This window comes from Myotis lucifugus, unplaced genomic scaffold (assembly GCF_000147115.1).
Source record: "Myotis lucifugus unplaced genomic scaffold, Myoluc2.0 scaffold_3, whole genome shotgun sequence".
Taxonomy (NCBI): Eukaryota; Metazoa; Chordata; class Mammalia; order Chiroptera; family Vespertilionidae; genus Myotis; species Myotis lucifugus.
This window is the reverse complement of record NW_005871051.1, coordinates 22449593-22472116: the sequence shown is the minus strand read 5'-3', so window position 1 is coordinate 22472116 and position 22524 is coordinate 22449593. Positions and strand designations below refer to the sequence as shown.

Sequence of the window (22524 nt, the reverse complement as noted above, 5' to 3'; positions counted from 1 at the left end):
TCACTTTTTATTTCTATTATTCCTTCTGCAAGTCCTTTCTCTTAAGTGGGATTACATGAGCAGTAGCTAGTATCTCATAAAGCAGGTGATATGTTCTTCATGCAATTCAATGGGGGTTTTTTTGTTAAGTGACTGCTAGGAAAATACGGTGGATGCAAAGAGATACATGATACTAACGCTTCGTAGGTTTGTTTTTACTCTGATGTGAGAGATGATACACACATTAGATAACAGTGTGAGGCATTATATAATTCAGTGGTAAATAAGTTACCCTGGGCTGTAAGATTTCATGAGAAGGATCAAATTGAAGTGAGCCATGATAAATTTGGGATATAAGTGAACTATGTGGAAGGCATTCCAGAGATTGCAGGTATAACGTGATTATATAGACATGTTTACTTAGGTGGTAACTAGAGTTTGATTGAGGTATATAATAATTTATGGGAATTAGTGGATTATGGTACTGCAAAAATGGTTTGGGAACCAACTGGAGAAAAACTTGAATGCCAAGTTAAGGGATTTGAACTTAACAGTGGAGGTTTATTGGATGTTTTTAAGTAGATAATAATGTGACATTTGAGGAAGATTAAAATGGAATTTATATAATGTAGAATTGGGAGGTTGTTTGCTGGAAGCAGGAGAAAACCCGGGAAAATCTGAGTAAAGCATTAGGCTAGAAATGAATGGATAATGTCAAATTCTAAAGTAAGACTAGATGGTATTTGGTTATTGGGAGAATTATGGTGCCACTAATAGAAATATTGTGAAATAATAGTGGAAAACTGATTTGGAATGAGTAGAGGAAATGACAAATTTTGTTTTAGATTATATTGGAAATTTTTATAGTTGGCAAGCACCTTAGAAATTATTTTACATTTGAAGATAATTGTGAGATCGTAATAAAATTCTCAAGTAAAAATATCATGCTTGGAGATACAGGTTTAGAGCTTGGGTAGGAGCTCAAAACTGAAGATCAAGATTTGGCATTTGGTAGCACATCTTGAGGAATAAGTGTTGGAAATCACAGAGAACAAAAATCCCAGAGCCAAGGAATGAGTCTTCAAGAGCAAACTTTGGTTAGATAAGTATGAGAAAATAAGACTAATATAAGGTGCTTGATATCAAACAAAAAAAGAAAAATAGAGTGGAAGAGTTTTGCTTTAAGCTCTTGAAGGGAGAGAAGATTAGAGCAACTGAGTTCTTGGATGTGGAGAGAGTTGGGAACAATGGGGAAGTAAAGGTAGAAGAGAGGGGCATGTTCTCATTTGCCAGAGTTCTATAGAGAATGATGATAACACAATTGATTCTTAATTTCTATATGTGCCAGGTCCAGTTCTAATGCTTTTTACAAGTATTAATTTGGTTAATGGTCACAATCCAATGAGCTAGATAGTACTATTATACCTATTTTGCAAGTTAGGAAACTGAGGCACAGAGATTGGTGATTTGTCCAGATGCATGTAGCTAGTATATGGCCGAGATGAAACATTCAGTCATTGTGGTTTCAGGCCGAGTCCTTGACTTCTCTGTAGATTGGCTCCTGAGGTATACATAGTTAATGGATCAAGATGTAATAAATATGCTAGCCTTGAGGCTGCATGAGGGGCTTCAAGTAAATTGGCTCAATGTTTGTAAAACTATAGTTCTTTAAATTCTAGGTCTTAGTTTATATAATTAAAATGAAGGAATTGTCAGTAATATCTCCGAGATTCTTTAGTTCTAAAAATAATTAAGCCATACATCTGAAAATGAGGTGAAGAGTCTTGGTCTAGCCCTTGTGGAGAATATAGGGAGGAATTGTCAAGTGAGGAAAAAGCTCAGTAGAAAATAGATCGAATGTGTGATCATCATTATTATTATCATCATCATATTATTTTAAGCAGTGCTTTGCAGCTTGGGCACAGAAACAGAAAAATCATCTGTAGTTAATGTGCTATGATTGAGAATTGGCTTATCCAAAAAGTGAGGAGAGAAGGCCAGAATGGGAGGTCAGTATTTAAATGATTAATTTTTGGACTCTCCACATGGTTAGGTAGAAATTGAAGTCATGTGAACACATAATTCCATGGTAACTGCGGGAGCTTTAGCATTTTTCAGTTGTTTAAAGTGATCCTATATTAAGGTTAACTGTCATTTTAAAATACAGGCAGTTTCCCAATATATTCCAGAGAACATGTATTCAAGTTGATTGTGCTAAAGAAATTAAAAATATATTTGCTAAATTCTTAATTTCTTTTACACAGGTATTAATGATAGAGCACCAGCATCTGAAAATGTTCTTTAATATTTTTTTTCACAAGCCCTCATTTGACCAGCTTAAACTGTCAATTTCTGACTAAGAAATGTACCAGTTTCAGCATAGCTAATTCTTTATTTCAATTGACTAACTTTTTGAAACTCTGTTAGTATCTGTGCTTACATTTTTGTGTTTTCCATTTATCTTTTTTGATTTAACTGTAAATACTACTGTATGGAGACACCAAAAGAAGTCTGTTAACTGACAGGCAGGGTCATCATATAGTAATCCAAAATGTTTGTCTCCTGATATAGGAAATCTTACACTTGTTCTACCAGATGGGACTTTTAGAAATGCTTGCTTCCAAGTAAATGTGTATAAGAGTAGTTCGCATGAAAATCAGTATCAGCAGTCTCATCATTGCACCTTCTGACTAGAAGATGAAGGAATGATTTAGGGTTCTGTGGTGTCAGTGTAACTATCTTCAGTCTTACCAAATATATCCCTTTGTGTTTTGAAAGCATTATTACATGATCTGTTCATCAGCTTTTTGTTCTCTATGCTTTTAGCAGTTAGCTGAACTGCCTAACGTGTGTGTGTGTGTGTGTGTGTGTGTGTGTGTGTGTGTAGTTTTGCTTTTTTGTGTTGTTTTTTTTTTAAGCAAAACGAATGTTTGCTTAAAGGTTCTTTTGAAGTGAACCTTTTAGTGTTTTGGTGGTACGGCCTAGATAGCCAGAACCTATCTTTTCATGTTGAAAAATGCAATGGAAATACAATTTTTACATGGAATCAGGGATGGTTTATTGTAGTTTATTGGTACCCTGATTTCAAGATGAGAATAATGAACATTTTGAAGAACATTTTTGATAAAGCAGAATGGTATAAACTACCAGAGGGCATATGAAGGGTGAACACTTCTTTGAGATGAAATTATCTGATTGACTTTGGAAATGAGTTCACAAAATTGAAGCAGGCATGGGAAAGCTAAATGCTAATTTCTCTTTCTTGGTAGTATTTTCTTTCTAACTCTACCAGAATGTTCCCTTTGAGGAAACTGAGACTCAAAGGAATTCAGTGAATTTCTGAAGACCACAAAGTGAAACGGAGGGTGTGATGTGGCCTTTGTGTCTCGCCATAAGAAAAATCTTGTCTTATTTTAGTAAATAAGAAACCTTTTCAGAATTCACAGGGTTTATTTTTCTTTAACTCTTTTCTAAATAAAATAGCTTTAAAAGCATGGTTATATTGGAGAAAAAATGTTCTGCTACTTTCCAGTTTTAAGAATTTTTAAATTATAGATCATTTTGTCAAATCAAATGTGTTCTTGTAAGACTTAACACCGAATTCAACATTCAAAGGTATTTATTTGACAGGCTCTGACTTAGGTGTAGGAAATATATTGGTAAATAGAATGCATCTGATCCCTGCACTCATGGAACAGATAAACAAGTGTTTAGTTACAAAATATAATGGAGAAAACAGCATACAGAGTGTTAAAGAAAAATGATGAGGGCAACTACATAGGCCAAGAAAGGGCTCGTGGAGGAAGTGGTGATGTTTAAACTGGGACTTGAAGAATGAAAAAGGTGCTCAGGAGACAAGTGGGTTGAAGAGCATTCCAGGCAAAAGGAATGCCTATGAAAATTTTTTTCTTTCCTGTAAAGGACCAGATAGTCAATATTTTCAGCTTTCGGAACCATCTTTGTCAGGGCTCCTTGACTCTCCTGTTATAGCACAATGACAGCAATAGACCATATACTAGTATAATGAGTGGCAGGGCAGTATTCTAAGAAAACTTTCTTTTAGAAGGATAGCAGGCTATCATTTGCCCATTTTTGGACTAGAGAAAATGGGGGTGGGGGGTGGGAAGCCAGTTGTGAATGGCAAATTAAGAATTAGTAGTGAGGCAGAATGGAGTTGGAGAAAGAAACGTAAGTCAGATCATGGCAGGCCTTGAAGCCTGGGTATAAGAGCTTCATACTTAATTATATGTACAAGAGGAAGTCATGAAAGGATTTTAAGCAAAACAGTGACATGATCTGATGTAGGTTTTTAAAACTTTAACTCTGGTTGCTGTGAGAGCTCAAAGTTGGAAGTGAGGGGAACAGAGTAATAGCTTCAGGTGATAGTGGGGATAAAGAAAAGTTTTCCATTTCAAGAAAAATTTCTGATGTAGAAATATTGTTGCCTGCGGGTTGATTATCCCAGATGATTTATAGTTTTCGAGCTCTTGGACAATTCAGTGATTTGGGGTAAAACAAAAAGATGCTTCATTTGGACAGATTACTTTTTTAAAAATATATTTTATTGATTTTTTACAGAGAGGAAGGGAGAGGGATAGAGAGTTAGAAACATCGATGAGAGAGAAACATCAATCAGCTGCTTCCTGCACGCCCCCTACTGGGGATGTGCCCGCAACCAAGGTACATGCCCTTGACCGGAATCAAACCTGGGACCCTTGAGTCCGCAGGCCGACGCTCTATCCACTAAGCCAAACCGGTTAGGGCTGGACAGATTACTTTTAAGATGCCAAAGAAAGCAAATCTAGTTCTCTGAGAAGTTTGGACTGGAAATGTAAATTTGGGAATTATGAGCATATAAATGATATGTAAAGCCCTGGAAGTGGATGAAATCACACAGAAAGAAGAAATGAGGGATGCAGGTAGAACTCTGATGAATTTAAACATTTCAGATAGTTTGAGGATTGTGGCGGAGACTGAAAAATGGCCAGAGTGTTTAGTGTTACTTAAGATTCAGTGCTGACCTTAAATTATAAAATAATTTAATTTCAACATTTGTTGATTTGAGTTGTGGTTTTCTGTGTATGTGTGCTTTATGTTAAAAGATAGTTTTAAATTAAAAAAGAGGGATACTCAGTTCTTTTACTTGTGGGTAGGGTTAGGTAAGGATTGAATTATTTTTTAAAGTTTTCTACAGATTTATTGAAGTATAATCTAAAATTGTAAAATATTTGAAGTGCTTTGTTTTGGATGGATTATCTCCTTTTAGAAGATTTCTATTTGAGGTTTAAACTTGACAGTCTCTAAGCTCATAGTACATTAAACTAGAACTTGCTGTTTTTTCTTTTACTCACTGTTGAGCATTCCATGTTTAATAATCTATATATATAAAAAGCCAGCGACCGAAACGCTGGAACGACCAGTCACTATGACGCCCACTGTGGCCAGTGAACCAACTGGATTGGGGGTGGGGCTGGCCGGCCAACCACCCGAGGCCCCTCCCCCCAGCCGGCCCCACCCCCAATCGGCTCACCCCACCCCAATCAGGGGCAGGGCCGGCTGGCCAACCACCTGTGGCCCCTCCCCCCAGCCAGCCTCACCCCCAGTGGACCCCCACCACCCTGATTGACCTGCAGCCCCTCCCCTAAGCCATCTCCACCCCTGATTGGCCCCGCCCACACCAATCAGGGGTGGGGCTGGCTGGCCAACCTCCCACGGCCCCTCCCCCATCCACTGACCCTGATAGGCCCCCTCACCCCATGTGGGGGCAGGGCCAGCCGGCCCACTGCCCACAGCCCCTCCCCATTGCCAGCTCTACCCCCAACTAGCCCCCCACCCCAATAAGGGGCGGGGACCACTGGCCAATCACCTGTGGCCCCTCCCCCCAGGCTGCCCAGCCCTGATTGGGGTGGGCTGGCTGTCCAACCTCCCGCTGTCTCCTCCTCCTGACAGGCCTAGCCCCACCCGTGCAGGAAGTTGTGCACTGGGCCTCTAGTAAGAAATAATTTAGAAGCGGCTGCAGTAGAAAAGTACTGGATAAGAAGTAGGAAGAGCTGGACTTAGAGCTAATTTTGCTACCAACAGTCTTGAACAAATTACTAGATTTTTCTGAAATTGGGGTTGGTTTTGTTAGCCTGAATGAGTCCTAAAATTATATAATGAGTACATCTTGACAGTTTGGGGTTATTGAGACTTAAGAGGATCATAGTTTTTGCGGTTTACCATTGTTCATTCCTGTGCCATAATATGTGTAGAATAAAAACATTTATATTCTTAATTGTTTCTTACAGTCAGGTATAAAATTTGTTTTAACATGTCAAGAATCCTTAACAGGTTTCTTAGATTTGCTTTATGCTTCATTTGTCATTCTCTTTCAAATTATTACTCTATAGTAATAGTAATAATTTAATAATATGGCAGCCTCACAAATGAGCTTATAAAAGTGAATTCTTATACTTTGAAGGTTTGTTTTCCTCTTAGAAAAGCAGCTGAACAAAAAAAGATGTTGATTTTTTTTAACTCAAGTAGAAATAGTTCTTTATTGCTAAAAAGAACATTATTTCAGTGGCTGTCAAGATCTTTCTATCCATATATCCTATTTTTCAAATAATATCTTTAATTGGATGGGGAAGAAGGCAAAATAAGAGCTTCATCCTCTTCACTTTTCATTCATTCAGAAAACTGCCTGTTGAGGACCTACTCATACCAGGCACTGTTCTTCTAAGTATTTGCAATGTATCAAAGATCTCTCCTCTTGCAGAACTTGTTTTGGACTTAGTACTTGAATCTGTGTCTTATAATCCTGCTCAATTCGAAGCTCTTAGGTAGGTAGGAAAATTGAAGCCTCAAGAGGGAATAGTTTCAATTTTTAAGTGACTTTCTTTTTGGATTTTGTTTTGTAAATTGAAGTCTTTGTAGAATAACACCCTACTACTAATTATTTGTACACAGGGTCTCATTTGCTGAAAATGACGTTTCTATGTAAACTATTGTTTTAATATATTAATTTGTCTCCCCAGTTTTAGAGGGAAAATAAATATAGCCAGAGTTTTAGAAATTATGTTTATTTGTAGGTAAATTAAGATGTTTATATGATGGTACTCATTGCATATGGAAATTAAGTTGGTAATTTTATGATAGGCTCTAGACCAGTGATGGCGAACCTTTTGAGCTCGGCGTGTCAGCATTTTGAAAAACCCTAACTTAACTCTGGTGCCGTGTCACATATAGAAATTTTTTGATATTTGCAACCATAATAAAAGAAAGATTTATATTTTTGATATTTATTTTATATATTTAAATGCCATTTAACAAAGAAAAATCAACCAAAAAAACGAGTTTGCGTGTCACCTCTGACACGCGTGTCATAGGTTCGCCATCACTGCTCTAGACTATTGTGTAGGCCAATTAATCAGACTCAGCTTCTATAATAAAGGTTTTTAGTGCTTTTCTTCCCTTTCTAGGTAAATGTGAATGAATGCAGAGAGATTTTTAATGGCATTTATGTATAAAATGTTATAAATATAATGGTTGTAGTGAATTATGAAGAATGTTGATAAAAGCACTAGAAAATAAGATTTTTATTAGCCGATTCAGAGGCCCACAAATACTCTCCTGTTTTCAGCCACCAAAATATAATTAAGATATCATACTTGTCATCAGAAAGCTCCCAGTTTTAGTGAGGTAATCAGATTTGAAGGGAAATTGTTGTGCCTGAGGAATGAGGAGCAGGGTTGAAAGAAAAGGTCATCAGTTTTAAAGGATTGTTAGACTCACCCCGTGAATAAACAAAGGCCAAAGATAGTCTCAGTAGGAAAAATGGCATGAGTAGCAAAGATATGTAGGTATGAGCCTTGGTCAGGTAGATCAGTGTAGACCAGTGATTTTCAACCAGTGTGCCACAAGAATTTTTAAAACATGCAGTACCTGACCTCTTTTCCCTTAGATTGTCAGATTAAAAAATGACAGCAGCCAACATAATAGCCATTCAGTATGAATGCCTGTCTTGAACCATAATTTTGGGGCTGTATACCTCTGGTTTTTTGAGACTGGAGTTTTTCAGTCTGCTGGGCACCAGATCCTGTGATCTTGTAGAACTGTAGTTTTTTTTCCATGGTACCCAAGAGAATAAAAAGACTAATTGCCATATTGCCATACTTTGTATGTGTTTTACTACTTATTCTGTCAGTGTCCCCATTGTTTAACTAGAGTACTGATGCTATAATGGCTTTCAATGTATCTCTTATTGTCTTAACCATTGGAAATAGAGTACTGTACAAATGATAACTTATATTGCTACTGTGGTATACTACTTTTTTCTTTTTGTTTCCCTTTTAAACCAGTAGGTAAAAAGCTTTCATTTTTTTAATGGCATTACCTTGTACTCATAGAAAAATCCTGATTTTTCTGAGGTTTGTTATTTTTTTTAAAGTTTAAGTATTCGAACTAAGAATGTATTTTTTAAAACAATACCAAATTTAGATGATTATTTGATTGAACATGTAGCAAATTTTCTTTATGAAAGTGTGTTGTCCTAATTCTCACTGTGTGCCCCTCCTTTGAAACTCCTGACTTCTCTATTGCTAGTCATTGTTTTCTGCTTTGTATTGAGGTCATATGAATGCTACTATTAGGCTCCTCTTTTCTCCCTTCCCCCATAGAGATTATAAAAGTTGCTGAATGCATTTTGTATCCCCCATAGTGCCCCAAAGCATCCTGCTTTGCTTGTTGGAAGTAATCATTAAATATTTCAGTTGTTAGTTTGGGGAAAGATTTTATGTATTGCTTTGAATTAAGAGCTTCACTTTGGATACTTAAAACAAAGAGTGGGGAATATTGCCATGAGGATTGAATTTTTTTTTTTTTTGAAATTTGTGAAATGCTTAAACTGATATTACTAACTATACATACATTAGTAAATTACTTAGAGAAGAATCTTCCTACAGCATCAAGAAAAAAGTTTTCCCTGCAGTGGCTAGTTTGTTTTGTTGATGCTGTTAGGATTCCTCGGATCAAGATTGCCACCTTTATTCTAATTGTTTAGAATAATCCTGTCAGTCTAGAAAAAAAATCAAGAGGGCATCAGGAATCACTTGTCATTGGTGAATTCTTAGAAAGTTAACTCAGCAGAAGCTTGTTTTGAAATACAGAAATTTTAAGGTATATACTATGAGATAGCAACATCTATTTACCAAACTTACATTAAATATACAAATGGTAGGAGATTGGCTACGTTACAAGAATTCCTTCTAGTTATGGAGAAATAGCTGTTGTATTGAGGAAAGGAAAGCAAGAATCAAGTGGCAATTGAGAGTTTAGAAAATACTGTATAAAATACGTGAACATATGTATTTTATGTCACTTGTTTCTCAAATTTTAAGGCACTTATGAACTTTGTGTTAATCTTGTTAAAATGTAGGTTCTGATTGTGCATTTCTAACCTCCCAGATGATGATGATGATGATCTTGACCGTGATACTGGCTCTTAGGAACATGCTTTGTATAACAAGATTCAAATACGTATATGAATATACTAGAGGCCTGGTGCATGAATTTGTGCACCAGTGGGGTCCCTGGGCCTGGCCTGCAGGATAGGGCCAAAACTGGCTCTCTGACATCCCCCGAGGGGTCCCAGATTGCGAGAGGGTGCAGGCCAGGCTGAGGGACTCCACTGGTGCATGATCAGGGCCGGGGAGAGACATAGGAGGTTGGCCTGCCCGGGCGGGACCGCGGGAGGGCTCCAGGGTGTGTCTGGCCTGTCTCTCCCAGTCCCGATCGGCCGGACCCCACCAGCAAGCTAACCTACTGGTTGGAGCGTCTGCTCCCTGGTGATCAGTGCACATCATAGCTACTGGTCGACGGGTTGACTGTCTGCCCCCTGGTTGTTAGTGCACATCATAGCTAGCAGTTGAGTAGCCTTAGCATATCATTAGCATATTATACTGTGATTGGTTGAACGGCCGACTGGTTGACCAGACACTTAGCATATTAGGCTTTTATTACATAGGATTATGAATATGTAATACAAGAAATAATAGTAGAAAATGCTTGTATGGCATTTACTGTAGGCTAGGCACAATTCTAAGCATTTTGTGTATGTTAACTCATTTTATCCATACAACACCTCCTTGTTGTAGGTGTGGTGCTGCTATTGCTATTTTATAAAAACTGATACACAAAGTAATTAAGTTCTCCAGGGCACACATCTGCTGTTGGGTCTGTGATTTGAATCAGGCTGAGAGACTTTTCAGCATCTGTACTTCTGTGCTGCCACTATTCACTGTATATGGCTAATCTTTGAGATCAGGAATTCTTGGGGTAAGACAAAGAGCTGTAGAGCTCTTTTCAAACCGTTTCTGTTGGATTAGGAAAATGTCTTTTATATTCCACTAGAGGCCCAATGCATGAAATTCTTGCACGGATGCTGTCCCTAGGCCTGGCCAGTGATCAAAACGTGAGCGTCTGGTGTGGAAGGGCAGGTCCCAGCTGACCTCTGGGCCCTGGGCAGCACCTGGGCCCCGGGGTCCCCACGTGCCCCCCTCCATCTGAGTCATGATGCCCGAGTCCCCATGCTGAGATGCTGTGAGTGCTGCCAGTGGTGCCACACGGAAGCCGGGCAGGCAGTGCACTCTCTCCCAGCTGGCCTCACAGACCGGCTCCTGCGCGAACCCACGGGGAGGCCGACTGGCCCCTACAGTCCCAGTGGCTGTGGCCCGGCTCAGCCGGAAGATGCACAGGTGTGGGGTGGGCTCCTCGCGGGCACCTGGCACCTGAGCGTAGAGGCTTCACCAGCGTGCCAGCCCTGGTGTCCCAGGGGAGGGTAGTAAGGGGAGTGAGAATGAGCTCGGTGGACACCCTACATTCTCACCGCACCTTCGTCCCCATCACCCCTGCCCCCACGTAGCCAGCAAGAGGTCGCAGTGTGCAGTCGACACCTGCCATGTTCTGCGCCGCTCCCTGGTGGTCAGTGCACATCATAGCAAGCAGTCGAACTCCCAGTCGAGGGGACAATTTGCATATTAGGCTTTTATTATATAGGAGGATTACTTAGTTTCCATTGAGATTCACTTCTGTACTAAGCCACTTTTGATAGGTTTATATCACATTAGTAGGATGAAGTGAAAAATTCTTGAGATCTGCAAGAATAATTCTTTAATGGCATTTCTTGGAAAAATAGGATTTATGTAACTGGTAAAGTTTATAAAGTGACAAGCCCTAGATCACATATGTAGGACTCTGTAAAAATTCAAGTGTTATAAGTGGGAACTTAAGTCCTTTTTAAAATTATGGTAAATGTTGCATATTTATGTACATATTCACGTGAAACAAGCAATGTGCTTCAGAATTTAGACCCAGAAAGGTACATAACAGACATTCAGTGGCTCCCAGTTATTTTAAAAGAGTAGAAAACGAATCTGACTTTTAAAATCACACAAAACCAATAGAAATCATGTTTAATCAGAGGAAATGGAGTCTGCCCTGCATTGATACTAAAGCATCTTAGTGGAGCTTGATGTGATGTTGATCTAATCAATAGGTAAGAGGAGCTACAGACCAGATAGGTTAAGTAACTAGTTAGTAGTTGCCCTGGGCAGGTGCTTGCAAATACGAATTTAATTGTTTTAGCTCCTGGGTGAATGTTAAAATACTACAGGTTCCTAGGAGGTCATACCTGTTAAAATTATAGTATCTCTGTGATACTTTTTAATGCTCTTTGTATAAGTAGCATGTACTCCTGTTGTTTGTGCCCCATTTTATGTTTTTAATACATGATGTCTATTTTTTTTACATGTATTTTAATTGCTTTCAGTGAGGAAGGGAGAGGGAGGGAGAGACAGAAACATCATCGATTGGCTGCCTCCGCCCATACTGGTGATCCAGCCCACAACCCAGTCACAACCCTGACTGGGAATCAACCAGTCAACCATTACCTTCTGGTTCATAGGTCTATCCTCAACCACTAAGCCATGCTGGCTGGGCCATGATATTTATTTTAATGCAAAATAATGCTAGCCCTAGCCGGTTTGGCTCAGTGCATAGAGCAGTGATGGCGAACCTATGACACGCGTGTCAGAGGTGACACGCGAACTCATTTTTTTGGTTGATTTTTCTTTGTTAAATGGCATTTAAATATATAAAATAAATATCAAAAATATAAGTCTTTGTTTTACTATGGTTGCAAATATCGAAAAATTTCTATATGTGACACGGCACCAGAGTTAAGTTAGGGTTTTTCAAAATGCTGACACGCTGAGCTCAAAAGGTTCGCCATCACTGGCATAGAGCATGGGTCTGTGGACCCAGGGGTCCCAGGTTCGATTCCAGTGAAGGGCATGAGCCTCTGTTGCAGGCTTATCTCCAGCCCTGCCCTGGTCAGTACATGTGCAGGAGGCAACCAATTGATGTGTTTCTCACACATCGATGTTTCTTTGTCTTTCCCTCTCTCTTCCATCCTCTCTAAAAATCAATGAAAAAATATCCTCGGGTGAGGATTAAAAAAACAAACACAACAACAAAATAATGCTACATACAAATTTCTGTACTTCTGAGATTTAATTAATATTTGAATTAAATATTGTCTTGAGTTTTGAGACTTAGAGAAGAAAGTTCTTAACTTTCAGTAATCTCTACCCTCATTAATTATATGGCTCAGTTATAATTTTAGTGAACTTTAGAACTAAAATCTTTATAATTAGTTTTAGCTGATGAATTTTTTTGTTACCTAGACATTCTATGAGATTGGCTACCTAGGATTTTGCCTTAGGCATTGAAATTTCGAGGGTGAAAAGTTTAAAGTAATGGTTAAAAAATAATTTTGCGTGTGTTATTTCAGAGGGTGGGGGTACTGTGCAGATTATTAATGTTCTTCAGCTCTCCACAGCCAAGAGCTGCTGGCCCAGGGTCAGCCTCCTTATCAATCCATGAAGATACTTGGATGTGAAAACTCAAGGGCAAGTTCATGCCTGCTGGCCTTTCCTATCATCCTCCTTTTCATCCTCCTCTTCCCTTGGCCAGTAATTTGATTTGAAAATGTGTTTTTTGCAACTTAGGCATTAATTTATCAGTGAACATGTTTTATTACAACATCAAAAAAAAAAAAGGATTTCTTTTGACTTAGTAATTCCACTTTAATGTTTGCTAAGGATGTAAAAAAAAAAAACAGGAAAAACTATATTCACAGTAATGAAGAATGTAATATACCAATTTTGAATTATTACATAGTCATTCATAAAAACAATTCAGAATTCTTTCATTGTCATTCAAGTTGCTTTTATGAGTAAAGATTATTATTTGTTTATGGTATAGTAATAAAATAGGACCCAACTTGGGAATCATAATTGCAAGTTTAAAAAAATCAGTATACAATAAAATTAGCCTTTTATTTTCATGTATATTTCTATGAATTTTATCCAATGTGTAGAATAATAGAACACCTATCACAATCAATATAGAACATTCCCTCACACCAGAAAACTCCGTGTTTTCCCTTTATAGTCACACCTTTCTTCAACCCCTGGTACTTGGCAACCACTGATCTATTCTCTGTCATTATAATTTTGTTTTCTCATATAGTTTGTAACCTCTTGAGACTAACTTTTCATTCAGCATAATTATTTTGAGATAGAGCCAAGCTATTTTATGTATCAATAGTTCTTTTTTTTCTGAGTAATATTTTATTGTATGAATGTGCCATAGTGTACTTATCCACTTACCTACTTGTTGAAAAGCATTTGTATTGTGAACAGAGTTTTGTGATTTTTGAATAGTGCTGCTTGGAATGTTCATGTACAGGTGTTTGTGTGAATATAAGTTTTCATTTCTCTAGGGTAAATACCTAGGAATGGGCTTGCTGGGTCATATGGTAAACAATTTAACTTCATAAAATACTGCCAAACTCTTTTCCATTGGGGCTGTACCATTTTGCGTTCCCTTCTCTGGTAATGTATGAAAGTTCTAGTTACTGGGAATCTTCCTCAGCACTTGGCATTGTCAGTGTATTTTGTGTTAGCCATTCTAATGGGTGTGTGGTGGCATTTCATTATGTTTTATTTTTTTAACTCTCACCCAAGGATATGTTTTTTAAATTGATTTTTAGAGAGAGCGGAAAGAAGGGAGGGAGAGAGAGAGATAGAAACATCTATGTGAGCGAAACATCTATGGTTGCCTCACGTACATGCCTGGACCAATCAGGAATTGAACACCCAACCTTTTTTTGTACTGGGCAACAATGCTCCAACCAACTGAGCCACCAGAACAGGGCTCATTATGGTTTTAATTTTCTTAATGGTTAATGTTGTTGAGTATCTTTTCATGTGCAAAATTGCCTTTATATATCTTTGGTGAAGTGTCTCTTCAATTATTTTGCCCATTTTTTAATTGTTTGGGTTTTTTACTTGTAAGGTTTTTTAAAATATATATATTCTGGATACAAGTCATTTGATATTTTCTCCCAGTCTAGAGCTTATCTTTTTATTGTTTTAACTGTATCTGCAGAACAAGCATTAATTTTGATGGAACACAATTATTTATTTATTTTATAGATCATGCTTTTGGGTGTTATGTAGGAAGTTGCTTTAAATTTCAGATAACATTTTTTTCTTGTGTTTCTTTCTAATAGACCTTTTTCTTTGAATTATTATGGTGCTTTGGAAATGATATGCTATAAGTAGAGGTTTCCTAAAGCAGAGGTTAATGTTGAATGTTGATTGATGGCTTAAAAAAATCAGGACTCAGAATTACATCAATATTATTATTCTAACTATATAAAAATATGTTCATGTTGAAGAAATTCTGCAAAGGAATGGAACAGAAATGGCTGGTGTGGTTCTTTTAAAGTCAGTGGTTTGGAAATCCTGACTGTTATGAGTAGCTTTTTTTTTTTTTAATTGACTTTATTTTGTAGAGCAGTTTTAGAGACACAGCAAAATTGAGCAGAAGGTACAGAGATTTTTCATGTACTTCCTGCCTCCACACACGCATATAGTCTCTCCTACTTTCTGCATCTCACCCCGGAGTAGTACATTTGTTACAGTGGGTAAACCTACATTGACATATTATTGTCACCCAGTTTATAGTTTACATTGGGGATTACTCTTGGTGTACATTGTCTAGGTTTTAACAAATGAATAATGAAATGTATTCTCTGTCATAGTACCAAACAGAATAGCCTCACTGCCTTTTTATCTTTCCCTCCACCCTAACCCCTGATAACAGGTGATTTTACAGTCTTCTTAGTTTTACCTTTTCCAGAATGTCACATAGTAGTTGGAATCATATGGTATGTAGCAGGGGTGGGCAAACTTTTTGACTCGAGGGCCACAATGGGTTCTTAAACTGGACCGGAGGACCGGAACAAAAGCATGGATGGAGTGTTTGTGTGAACTAATATAAATTGAAAGTAAACATCATTACATAAAAGGGTATGGTCTTTTTTTTTTTTTTTAGCTTTATTCATTTCAAACGGGCCGGATCTGGCCCATGGGCCGTAGTTTGCCCACGGCTGCTATGTAGTCTTTTTAGATTGTCTTCTTTCACTCGGTAATATGCACTTAATGTTCCTTCATGTCTTCTCATTTCTTTTTAGTGCTAAATAATATTCTGTCTGGATGTATCTATTCATCTACTGAAGGATATCTTGTCCAAGTTTTGGCAATTATGAATAAAGTTGCTATAAACATCTGTGTGTGGGGTTTTGTGTGGATATAAGTTGTCAACTCCTTTGGTATTTATACCAAGGAGTATAATTGCTGGATCATTATAGTAAAAATATGCCATTTTGCATTTCCCCCAGCAGTGAATGAGAATGCCTGTTAATGTACATCCTCACCAGCATTTGGTGTTGTCACTGTTTGGGATTTTGGCCATCTTAATTGATATGTAGTGGTATCCCAATATTGTTTTTATTTGCATTTCCTTAATGATCAGATATCACAAATCTTTTCATATGCTTATTTGTCATCTGTATTTTTTTGGTGAAGTGTCAGGTCTTTTGCCAATTTTTTAAATTGGGTCATTTGTTTTCTGTTGTTGAGTTTTATGAATTCTTTGTATATAGTAAGTCTTCACTTAACATCGTCGATAGGTTCTGTGACTTTAAGTGAAATGACATAAAATGAAGCCAATTGTACCAGAGGCTAAGAACGCAAGGTTGAACAGTCCTTTATCAGATATGTCTTTTGCAAATATTTTCTCCCAGTCTGTGTTTTGTCTTTTTGATCTCTTTTATCAAAATCTATTGCTATTCAGATGATTCTAATTATTCACCAGGTTTGTGATCTGTTTTGAACTATTATCTGTGCATTGCTTTATCCTTTCAAAGCTAAGTACCATGTGCAGCCAGTTTTCAATGGCTCATTTTATCCTGTCACAGCTGACCCTATACTTTTATCACCTTTCCATGGCTTTGTTACTTGTTCTTGCTTATCTCACCCTTCAAATTCCAACTCTTCAACTGAGTAACCTTCTTAGAGGTCTTCTTAAGTAATACTACCGGTCATACTTGTCAGCAGGCCCTTTTGATCCTAGGATCACCTCTATAGCAGGGTTCCTTCCCATTTGCCTTTTCTGGTGCAGAAATTAATGGTTGTGTTGAGTGTGAGACTAACAATGTTACACACACATACACAGCCCCCGCTTTCTCTTTTTCAAAATGTCTGTATTGTTACATTAATACTTTGTAAAATGAGGCTTTTTCCATTTAGTGTATATTTTTCATTTATATGCCATCTTTTTGTTTAAAAAGCCTGTTTTAATTTTCATAAAGGTTGTATTTTCATCTGATTCTCCTACCACTTTATGATATATATTTGAAAAAAATATCCATTCACTTTTGATGTATCAGAGTAGAAAGATATTTTTGGGGGTAGTATTAAAGAAATAATTTTTTGCTTATAGAGTGATTTGAATAATTAAGAGACGATTACAACAAGTATATGTAAGACATTTACTTTGTCTTAGGTATGTGTGTATATGCATAGTCATTCAAAAATAAATTGAACAAAATTAGCTCTTAATAGCTTTTTTTTGCTAAGTAATATGCACTTATTGATTTGTGAGGATAATTTTTGAAGTGTAATGCAAATAAAGTTTTATTTATGACACATTGTGCTAGTTGATCATATTATTTTGTTGAAAGTCAGGTTTAAGTATAAATATTATATAGATGCTTGTTGATATATTTTATTTTAAAGAGTATTAGTGATTTTGAAAAACATGGTTTATTTTATAACTGTTTAATTGGTCACTTTTTCATTCATCTAAACACATGAATGAAATATACCAAGTACATTTTTGTGTCCCCAAATCAGGGTGACTTTAATGTAGGTAACACATAACTTGATTTTTATAACAAAGGGGTATACAGAGTTTACTTAAGTCCTTAAGAATAATTAATTGTTAGATATTCTTGGTGTTTGGAATATACCATTTTATTTTTGTTACATTGTGCAATTTCTCTAGTATTTTCATGATTTTAATTTAATTGACACTCAGAATTTAGTGTTTCAGTGAAAGAATATGAAGTGTGGCGAAGAATATAGCTACATTTTCAACTTGCTGTGTTGATGGTTGTTTTTTTTTTTTTTTTAGTCTTAGCTACCTTGGAAATTTGTATCTGACAATTGGTAGAAATAAATGATTTATTTTATCTACTTTGCATAATAGTATTTGTTAAACACAGTGCTTTCAACTAACCGACATGGATATTTATCACTTTTGATATAGTCAGCATATTTATGGAATAATTTCTGGGTGATATATTTTGAAGTCCAAAAGCTTCAAAATGCATCTTGTGTACAAGACAAAATTCAGTTGTGAACAAAAGATTAAATATATAATAAAATTCTAAGTTATGTAGTATAAGCTAATGGTTTTTATACTACATGTTTAGTAGACTAGACATATTGTCCCATCACTAATATCTCTTGAAGACCTCTTTTCCTCTAATATAAGAAAAAATAAATTAGTTTTTTCCTATTTGAACTTATTCTCCTATGTGTTGGGATTAGTGCGTTATGTGTATTTTCTTTCAATGTTTGGTACTTCCAATCACTTGTTTATACTAGTTATAATACTCAATGATCTTTTTAATTTCTTTTGTTTAGAACTTAGGTTCATAGATATCTATATATTTTAATACATATATTATATTTGTTTCTCAAAAATCACCATGACTTCAGATTCTCCCAACCTGAAAAATTGTTTACTACTGTAGATTAGTAGTAAAGGATGTTTGGAGATAAAGCTGTCTATTAGGTTGGAGTATTGACAGTTGAGCTAGACCATGGAGGATTAGTTGGATTTGAATAACTGGAGAGTTTGGTAGTGTAGTACAACAAAAGAGTTATAGAAACCTAGAAGACAAGCACACTTCTTCATGATAAAGCTAGAACCAGAATCTAGATTCTGTTTCCTAGTTAAATACTCTTTCCATTGGACTGATAGCATAGCAGGAAGTAGTAGTGGTCAGTAACCTCTTATTGGAGAAGGTGGCAGTATGCTTGTGGATTATGTGAAGGAAGTCTTGAAATCTGTGTAGTATTATCAGGATTGCATTAGGAAAACATTTCAGACTCAGGGAACTTATGTGCAAAGGCAGATAGATACACTGAAAGAGCTTACCATGTTGGAAGTGGATCATGGTATTGGTGGGTGGGGATAAAATAAAATATCTTACATATATGCCAGGCACTATTGTAGATGTAGGAGATATACATGGAAAAGACAGAATCCCTGATGCTATGGAGCTTACATTTTGGTGTGAGAAACAAGAAACTAGTAATACAGTACCTAGTGATGAGTTCTGTGAGGAAAAATAAACTGTAGGGTTAAGGAGTAAAGGTAGAGGTTGTTGTTTGAAATAGGGTGGTCAGGGAAAAACTGGAGGTAGGACTTGAGGGAAAAAAAGTGAGGGAGTGAGCTGTGAATCAAGGCAAAAGAAATGGCAGAACACATTTTCTGTATGCAGCTCCATTGTAGCTAGAGTGCTTAATGAGTGCCAGACACTGTTCTAAGTATGTTACAAGTGTTAATTTAATCGTTCTAAGTATGTTACAAGTGTTAATTTAATCCTTTCAATAATCCTACAAAATGGACACTATTTCACATATAAGGAAACTGAAGCATAGAGATTAAATAATGTATCCAAAGTCATACAGCTAGTCAGGGAGCTGGGATTCTAGCCTAGGTAATTTGACTCAGGAATCAGTGGTCTCACTATTTCTTCAAAAATGGGGGAGGAAAGGTAAAATTGGAGCAATAGCTCCGGGGCCAGTTCTACAGATAGAGCCTTTTAGTTCCATTTAAGTATTTAGGATTTTTCTTTTCTTTTCTTTTTTTTTTTTTTTTTTACTGTGATGTTAAAAAATGCCCAAGAGATTGCTTTTTGATTCTGAAGATCAAGGGAAAGGGCTTGGACTATACAAAACACATTTGTTACTCATCTGTACATAACATATTCTAGCTTAAAATGTTTCTACTGGTCTATAACATTTTTTAATTTAAAATTGAAGAGTCCACTTTATTATTTTATTGAACAGAAATAAGTGCATGTTACATATGAGTGCGTGCACATATGTGTATGTATTAACAAACTGTAATGAACTCTTCTGTTAATAGGTGCGAGAGGATGTACTTAATTCATTGAATAACAACTTTCTTCAAACGCTAAATCAAGCTTGGAATGATCATCAAACAGCTATGGTGATGATTAGAGACATACTAATGTATATGGTAAGTAGAGTTTTTTTTATTGTTTTCCCTTTAAGAAGTTAGGCATTTCAAAACAATGTTTTCTTTTTTACATGTAGTTGAATAGTATATGTCAGTGTGGAAGGTGCTTTTAAAAAAATAAACAGTATTGCCCTAGCAAGGGTCATGTTAGTTTATATAGTGTTTTATATACTTTATGATTAGAATGAAAAACTGGAAGGGAAAGATGTAATTTTTTTCTGAATATCTAGCATTTTTGCTTTAGAATGGGAAATACCAAAAAGCTTTATTAGCGTCTCTTTTGACTAAAGGTGGTTGAATGACAACATGATAAATGAAAGGTGAATATTCTGTTACAAATTTATAATGTCTTCATATCTTTACTGACAGGGGATGTCATTAATAGAAATACTTTTGTGATAATTATACTCTAATAGCTGCCATCTATCTTTCTTAATGGTAAATGCTTTCAGTATTTATATTCTTCAGGTATATATTCTATTTTTCACCTATTACTGTTTTTTGTTTATCAGTCAAGAAAAATATCTTTTCAGCAGGACAGTTTGGAAAACATTGATGAGCGAAGGTGTTTAATTGCTTTCAAGGAGATTAAACTAACAGGTTTTTTTTTAACTTTAGTATGATGATAGAATGAAACAAAATTGATTAAGCTGCTTAATTATTCTGTCACTGCAAAATTACCAAGTCTGATAACATCTTGTTGCCTCAGTGTTCACGTTTGGAAATTGGAAAGAATGATTTTCTTCTAAGCGTTTACTCTTTGCTTTTCAAATTTTTATTTTGTTTTCTTTAGTTGTAATACAATGGTGAAAGCTTACCTAGTTTCTTGCACTTGATAGAATAAAGTAATGTTTGGAAATAATTTTCAATGAGAGCAAACAGCTAAAAAGTTTTTTGTTCTGCTAATTAATTCAGTCAGGCCTATTACTCGTGGTTTTGTAGACCTAGTGACAAGGGGGTCAGTGATAGGATACTTCATTTTTCAGGGGTTTGATAAAAGGTGTAACACATTGTTTAGTCTTTCTGAGCCTTATTTTCACTTTCTTCAGGATATAGATTCATGTGTTGACATTTGAGGCAATGATTAGCATAAGAAAATATATCATGTCTGAGATATAAATGTGAAATAAGTTTATTGCTGTTCTCTTAAAGTTCTGGATTTGGTGAGTCTTTAAATTCTAACACTGTCTAACACTAACACTAAGAAAACCACTTGTAATTTCATGGCCCATTGTTCTGATTCAGAAGTATTTTTAAAATTATACAACACTCAATCTTACATCAGGTTATTTTTAAAATTTGTTTTATTTCAATTCTTTTTTTCTCATGAAATCTCAAACCTTGAATGCTAGCTGTTATGTGAACATTGATTGTCAAATTCATTCCTCAGCTTCCTCATTTATAAAATGAAAATAATATGGTACCAACTTGGTAGGGATAGTCATGAGGCTTAAAGGGGCCATTCATATAAAGCACTAGCAAGGCCCCGGACTATAATGTGCTCAGTAAAAATTAACTAGTATTAATATTTCTCATCCCTTCAACCTTTCAACAAACGCATCTGGTAGTGCTAAAACTATGGATAAACCCAGCCACTTAAATCTTTCTTGGGCCTCTCCTGGAGGAAATCCCACACAGGGTAGGTGAGTGCCACTTTGTACATAGTCACAAACCTCCAGTCAGCCCTCCACACTACCCGGCAGACTCTCTCTAGTCAGCTCATTCCACCACTTTGAAATAGTTCTCTTCAAACCTCCAGCTTTCCTACTGGTCACTTCGCTGTTAACAAGTGCCTTCTACCTCTCAGGAGAAAAAAGAAAGCATAAGGTAGAAACTGTGTCATGCCACTGAATCTACAGTTTCACCTATATTTTCTCCCCTTTTGTGTTTTTCTTTTTCCTTCCTGTTTTAATGGAGGGTAGTGTCTCTCTGGCAGAGGCCAATCTTCCAGCTGTGTTAAAGCTCACATCTCTTTCTACCTTGTGAAAAACCTGAAGTATCTTCAGGTTCTGCCTTTTTACTCGATCTTACTTATCAGCTTAAATATGTTTGGGCCATTCACTTCCTCAAAATCTTCTGAGTTTTCTTTCGGACCTCTGCATTTCCATTCACAACTAAAATGTCTTATAAGAACTGTTGACACTTGTTCTTTCCCTTTTCTCATCTTTCATTTGCTTTGAATATGTTCCAGTTAAGCGTCTGTCTAAACTATTAAATTTTCATTCTCTTTATTTTGCATTTTTATCTGAACAATTCTGTTCAGTCTTGCCTTTATCAAGATCACCATATCTGCGTATCTATGAAGGCAAAGATCGCTGCTAGTTCTCATGCTCCTGGATATCTTTCAGCAATATTTGGCACATTTGACCAGTCTTTTCTCCTAACATGTTGGGTTCTTAATTACTGTGACAAAGCACTCACTCCCTTTGTATGCTCCTACCTTTCTGACTTTTCCTTCTCAGCCACTACTCCGTCTCCTCTGCCTCTTAGATAAAGGCATTCTTGAAGCTTCTTCCTAGTTTTGCTTCTCCTGGTACACCTAACTTTATTTGGTGCCTCTGTGCAGATGATTCCCAAATTAGGTCTCCAGCCTCAGTCTCTGAGATTCATATTCATAGTCATTTGTCTAGTTGATGGCTCCCTTCATTGTCTGAGAGGTATTTCAAACTTGGCATTTCCAAGTGAGCTCCTAATCAGTGTCATTTTATTCGTTTGTGCCAGAGACCTGGGACTTATTATTGTCAGTTTCTTCTCCCTCTCTTTCTCCATCATATATTTCTAGAATCTGCAGTTCTGTTTTTAGATCTCCCCAAGACCAGA

General features: G+C 36.5%; 1 protein-coding gene across 2 annotated transcripts in view; it reads left to right on the top strand.

Moving 5' to 3' along the window:
* The window catches only part of CUL3 (cullin 3), a 77855-nt gene that overhangs the window by 1673 nt on the left and 53658 nt on the right, over positions 1-22524 (top strand). For both annotated transcript variants that reach the window (XM_023761863.1, XM_023761861.1), the window contains exon 2: positions 19591-19704. In XM_023761863.1, coding sequence (XP_023617631.1) covers positions 19591-19704 — 114 coding nt within the window. The remainder of the gene's footprint in view (positions 1-19590; positions 19705-22524) is intronic.